The sequence below is a fragment of the Actinia tenebrosa genome, unplaced genomic scaffold (genome assembly GCF_029948245.1).
Source record: "Actinia tenebrosa isolate PJP-AT-01 unplaced genomic scaffold, QUT_ActTen_1.0 PGA_scaffold5__44_contigs__length_20552954, whole genome shotgun sequence".
NCBI lineage: Eukaryota > Metazoa > Cnidaria > Anthozoa > Actiniaria > Actiniidae > Actinia > Actinia tenebrosa.
The window spans coordinates 12,270,095-12,276,499 of NW_028292582.1; the positions used below are offsets into that span (position 1 = coordinate 12,270,095).

At 40.2% G+C, this 6,405-nt stretch overlaps 1 protein-coding gene across 1 annotated transcript; it reads right to left on the minus strand.

Moving 5' to 3' along the window:
* Window positions 1-389: 389 nt before the first annotated feature.
* On the minus strand, window positions 390-5,221 carry LOC148906560 (uncharacterized). The gene is made up of 3 exons (XM_089038070.1): window positions 3,694-5,221; window positions 2,898-3,634; window positions 390-2,831 (listed from the first exon to the last, which is right to left on the minus strand). Exons 1-3 carry the CDS (start codon window positions 5,219-5,221, stop codon window positions 390-392), a joined length of 4,707 nt encoding a protein of 1,568 aa, XP_088894196.1.
* Window positions 5,222-6,405: the final 1,184 nt, after the last annotated feature.

Consider the following 6,405-nt stretch of genomic DNA (forward strand, 5'->3'; position numbering starts at 1 on the left):
ATGAAACTATGATAAATGATTATTTGGCCTTCATTTTACTTGTTTTGTCTCGTTAACTTGACCTTTAATTACTTTTGAGGGTTGATCTTTTAAGAGATCCTTAATTGGTGCAAACGTGCACGTATACGTTTGTAGTGTTTTTGCAAAATGTTTACAATTTTTTGAATCCCTAAACATGACACAGTTACACTACATTGACCACTTCTAGCTAGAAAAGGTGCCATAACAACACCATAGGTGGTGTATATGTACATTTGAAAGCAAGGGGGAGGGGTCGTCCCCTAATGTTTTTTACAAAAACATCTAATCCAAACTGTGAGATCAAAACTTGTTTTTACAACTTCTTCAAAAAGAAAAATAATCTCCAATGACAAAAAATAGTCAAACAATTACTCGTCGTCACTTTCGTCTTCATCATCTTCATAGGTGTCTTCTTCTCCCACTTTGTTCTCGCATTTTTCACATGCACATGCTCCTGTGCACGAAAGGGCGTTACGAACGCAAGAACAACGTCGTGTTTTGCATTGTCCTTTGCATCCACAGCATACCAGGGCCATCACTGCTTCAGGAGCAGGGGGCTGGTCTGTCCAGTCGATCTCCAGGCAGTCGTGTTTCACTTGCCAGCCTTGACCATTAGGTGTTTGGATGATGTTTGCATCTAAGGCATGCTTCCAAATGTAAGCTTGGAAGTTGGCACGCTTGGGATGATTTACTAACGCTGCTCTTGATGGTGGAAGTTGGTGTGACTGTAAGTTTTTGCCCTTGCAAAACATCTTGTATCTTAATTCGTTGACACTCTTGCACTTTGGATCGTTGTAGAGGGTACAAACATAGGTTTCCAACTGATCAAGATCTACAATTGGAATTCGTTCACCCAAGGTCTCAACAGCTTTTCTCAAAATTTCATTTTCTTGAACGACAGTAAGAGCTTTCGTTTTTCCTTTTGTTGCAAAAGAGCTAACTGCATCACAGCCAGTCAATGCATGAAGGCTTGGCAGCACCCGGCATGTGTCTAATCCGAGTTCATCACGAAGTTTAGGCACACAGATTAGTCGAATTCTAGTCTGGGTTCCGCTTACCAGGATCAACTCAGATGGAATGGTTATCTGGTAATAACAAGCCAGTACTTCGACATCTGTATCTGAAGACTTGATTGCGATGCGTTGATGGCCACGTTGTGAGGCATGAGAAGCATGTAGCAACATTCTTGTATCCGCTTCCTCTTGATTACTACATAGATCTTCACTGATCTCCGATATAATATTGCCGTCTTGAGTACATATTTTGGTGCACTTTTGTCCATGTGTAACAAAAAGGGTGCGGTTTCCAATCATGCGGGCATACATATGGTTAGATGTCCATTCGACTACGAGGAAGTTCAACAGAGCAGTTTTGTTTGAACCATTTGCCATAAACTTCTTCCATTGACGTGGGCACATTTGCTGAGGGCTAAAGATTGCAACCACCAATTGGCCATTACTGCTTCGTCTGTCTCTCTCAGTGTTTTTTATTGAGATTTCAGGATACTGGTCTGCTACAAAATCTATTCTTGTTGCTTGCCCAGCCACTGCCATGACTCGTTTCATCACCATTTCTGCAAGAGATTCAAATCTGTCAGGTACTTTCACCAACGATTGAAGTAGTGCCATGGCGTCTATGATGAAAGCCGTTGTCTGATCAGGAAGACTGTCTAGGCACTCAACTCCATTTTCAAGTAGTTTTGGTAGAGCAGCTTTGTTGGTCTTGGCTATGGACCCATCAAACGAGGCCAGTGACCAGGGGAGAGGACCAAGCTCAAACGTCAAAAGGTCCCTGAGGTCTACTTTCCGGCTCTGACCAATGATTAGAAGGCGTGCAAAGAGGTTTCTGTCAGCTCTGATGATGATGTTTCTTCCTCCTGCTTTTAATGATGTCTTCTTTTGGGCTTCACGAAAAGACCCAAGCTTGAGCTTGGTTAGGGGTTGAAAGAATCCTTTGCTGTTTGTCACCAATCTCTCATTTACGAATGACTCAAGCGCCTGCTTTCCTTTCTGTTTGGCCATCAGCAAATCTTGCTTCACATTTTCATCAGCAACACGCCCGGAGCTGATGACAGAAAGCTCTTCCGAAGGATCAAATGGATTACGCCAGCTCTCTATGACCTCTACTATCTTCTCTACATCTTCTTCATCTTTTTTGATACGTAGTGATCCATTCTCTTTGGGAAATTGGCTTATCTCTTGGCAACCGTCTGTCATGATCCTACATCTGTCAACAAAAGCTGCTCGAGAATGGGCAGTAATCATCCACCGCTGCACAGCAGCTTTCCTCAAGCTGAAGCCCACTATACCTCCTTTTGTCTTAGTACTTCGATTGAGTGTTTGCTCAATCGTTTGGTCGACTGGCACCTGGGAAAACCCATGATGGATCGTTCTTTGGACTCCAAAATCACCATTGGCAAGCATGTTGTGTGCTTCTGGATGGCTTTCTTCCAGTGTCATCATTTCTGCCAAGTAGACTGGTAGGTATCTTGCATAATTAATGTGATCATATGCAAAGAACCAGGGTAGCATCTCTTTGGTACTTTCTAAGTGCATGTTCCAGTTGCCTTCCCTCGTTGCTCGTACAACATTCAACAACACTTCAACCATCTCTAGATAACTATTCCAAAAGGCTTTCCAAAAGGTAAAATCTTCCATGGACAGTAGGCCATCAAACTTTTCTTTGCTGAACTTTTTTCGGATGTCCATTACTTGGTTGACTATCATGACGTAATTAACTGGGTGATCATGTGCTAGTAGCCAAGACCTAAAGCCCTTCCATTGCAATCGATGCAATGATTCATAAACAATCTGAAAATAAGAAATTGTTTTAGTGTATTATTAATACATATTAAATTATGTATTATAAATTATCACCTTGTGGATACGAATTGCACGATTATAATGGCGCCCTTCAAGAACTGCAGCAATAGATCCAGAACCAACAACTTCACTTTCTATAAGAATATCTGCTAGGCCACCATCTCCAAATCGTTTGCCGATAGCAGCTAGGTAAGCACATATGGTGTGGAATGTTCCCATTCTAACAACCAGTCGTTTGAACTCCTCCTGATTTTGCCATATTATTTCAAGACACTTTGCATAGATGGCTTGATCAAATACAACGATGACATCTTGTTGTCCGAGCTGGTCTGCCATTTTGAGTGACCTTTGGAGAACCGTGTAAACAGTTGGAAGCTCTGTTGGACTTGCATCAATAACCTCGCAATAGCCAATGGAGCATTCTCTGAGAGGGTTGTTGTCTTGTAGCATCGTGTTGAAACCAGTCCATGCTGGTATTACTTGTGGTTGATTCTCCTGCACATCAAAGATGTTATCTTGATATGGTCGCCGACAGAGTCTCCAGCCAAAGTTGATGAGTTGAGCATAAACGCTGACTTGTTGGTTACTGTTTGACATTTTGTTAATATCCATGCTGACTGGACTGGGCCCTTTGCGAGAGCTTGAGCTAAAATGAAGAACATCTGAGGGAACATAATCAATAGAGCGTTTCTTTGATAATGCTGGACTAGCTGAATTGACAGGAGGTAATTCACAGGTATGAGGTTTGCGTTGAACAATGATGCCATTTGTGCAATGGGTGGTCTCTTTTCCTGCGTAATGAAAAACAATCTAGCATTTTAAATGGACGCGTGGTTTCAATTGAACTTACGTTGACACCTACCAGAAAGAGTTTCTTCAAGAAGATCATTGTTATCCCAGCAAAACACACCAGGCACGCCAGGAGAACAAGCATTTGGGATTAGGACACAATTTTGCTGCTTTGCAATCTGATTCTCGGCTAGAGCTGTTTCCAATTCTTCTATTTGAGAGTATGATAAGCTATGACCAAATCTGTTGAGGATGGTTATTAATTCAACATTCCCAGTAAGACTTTTTACTGTCATAGGCAGAACAACATGTTTTGGGGTTTTTACTCGACCACGACTGACACAATGTATTAAGTCCTGGCAAAGAGAAACTACTAGGCGGTGAACATTTGGTGAAAGCTTCCCAACTCTCTCTTTGGAATACTCTGACTGGGGCACTAAAATCCACGCCATCATATTGTACACCAAATCAGGTACCATAGCACTGCCACTGTCTAAATCGTCTGGTGATGGTGGCCAAGTCATAGTAGGTTTCACGTCTACAAGTAAGCTCCTTATCACTTTAGCTGCATGGAAAATGTGATAGCTCTCATCCAGAACCGTATCGGTTGTACAGTCATTCGCTTTTAACTCCTCTGCTTCATACTCTTCATACTGAGCACTGTTTTTAAGGATAGTCTCTACAATTTCTCCAACGTTGACTAGTGAGCTATACACAATATCAGATTGGTTTCTGTTTACTGGTTGGCGAAAAGACAGTTTTTCACCAAAACATCGAATTAGGCGGTTCTTGAGCTTGGATGACCTGTATGAGGTAGCACTGATTCCTTCGTCAAATAGAAAAGTTGTGTACTTTCCCACAAGGTCGGACATGGGAATTGCTTTTGCTTCTTTCAAAATCTCCTCTTCTATAATCTCCTTTAATTTGTCAAATGCTTTATTGTAGCCTTCTGTTCCAATATCTTCTTCTCTACAGTTGTTCTCCTCTAACTTATCAAGTTCCCTTTGACGTACATAGTCTTTGTAGCAGGAACGATGGTACTTGATTTCCATTGCTATTGTATCTTGATCTTGAATATTCAAGAGCAGGTGATTATCATTGCGTATTTGAGCTGCCTTGGTCAAAGAAGTGCTACCAAACTCGCTGACGTTTAAGGTAAGGGACTCTCTTGTTCTTGCTCCTTTGGATGTTGTTATCTTATCTCTTTGGCAAATTGCACATTTTTTCAAATCAAAACTAGAATTCTGCGACCTGCGAATTCTTTTAGGAGGTGAAGACATAACGGATTCTTGACTGAGATATTCTTTAGAGAAATGGTGATTTTGTTGTGCTTTGACTACTTTGTTTTTATCGGTATATTCTTGATAACAGCGCCGATGGTAGTTGCCTCTTGGTCCCTGATCCCCAGAATTTTCCATCTTCATCCATATGAAATCCCTCCTTTGATGAGCACATTTGTGAAACGTTTCCCAACTTTTCTCCGTGAAAGCTGTCAACTTGCCATCAGCATTCTCAATAACATGACATAGGCATTTATTCCAGTTCGGTTGCTGTACTGCTGAACGTTTTCTAGAAGTTATTTCAGTCATAACGACTGAATTTCTCTGGAAAACAAGCCTCACAATTCACCTAGAAATAAGTATTTTCACATCTTATTTCTTTTTTTCTTTCTAGAATTAATCAAAAAAATATCTTACCTAAATACAAAAAGTCACAAATAAAGATTTAAATATCCAGTATTGCATCAAATAGTGAGGTACTTACAGACCAGACAGCTACATCAACCCTTCCTTTCCAACATGGCGGTCACTGTTTTATCACATGTCATATTAGGTTGCACTGCATTATGGGTTGTACACCACCTATGGTGTTGTTATGGCACCTTTTCTAGCTAGAAGTGGTCAATGTAGTGTAACTGTGTCATGTTTAGGGATTCAAAAAATTGTAAACATTTTGCAAAAACACTACAAACGTATACGTGCACGTTTGCACCAATTAAGGATCTCTTAAAAGATCAACCCTCAAAAGTAATTAAAGGTCAAGTTAACGAGACAAAACAAGTAAAATGAAGGCCAAATAATCATTTATCATAGTTTCATTATTCGAGCAAAACTACGTTTCACAATAATAAAACTGAAAGAATATTTTACGATAAAAACAGTGAAAATCGTGTATGTTTCTGCAACTTTTAACTTCTTCCTAGCAACGGTTGCCATGGAAACATCTAGATTCCCTACACATACATTTTTCGACACCATGTAATCAGAGGATCATTTCTGGAAAGTTTTATTGATTATGGAGCTATATTTTCAAAGATATATTTTTTCTCTGTGGAGAGGCTATTACTTCAAATTATATATATTCGCACCCCACCCCCCTCAGATTCGGTCGTATATCTCACTTAAGCACAGGTTACATAAAAAGTAACAAGTGATTCATGAAAATATAGATAATAAGCTTTCATTTGATACCAGTTTCACTATGTCTCCAGGGGGGTGCTACGAAAACTGATTTTTAGGGACTTTTCAGGATTCAGCTTATGGACTAAATAGACAGATTTATAATTACGAGTTTCACATATGGTGTACGTATTACGATCGTCTTGCTGCCTGCCCCCGCTTACATCCCATAATTTCAACTTATGAATATTAATAACCTACGCTAATTAGGAAATCAAATAGTTGTCGTCTACAAAACTGTTCTGTTGTCCCTTGACTATGCTAATCATTCACTTAATACCACCCAATTTTAAATCTCATCTGACCGCTTTCAA

What these genes read in the sequence shown, in the direction of transcription:
- LOC148906560 (XM_089038070.1), bottom strand. Translation starts at nt 5,221, where the DNA reads ATGACTGAAATAACTTCTAGAAAACGTTCAGCAGTACAGCAACCGAAC. An exon ending in TCTTTCTGGTAGGTGTCAAC is followed by an intron (nt 3,635 to 3,693) that starts GTAAGTTCAATT and finishes TTCATTACGCAG; the next exon opens with GAAAAGAGACCACCCATTGC. An exon ending in GTGCAATTCGTATCCACAAG is followed by an intron (nt 2,832 to 2,897) that starts GTGATAATTTAT and finishes TCTTATTTTCAG; the next exon opens with ATTGTTTATGAATCATTGCA.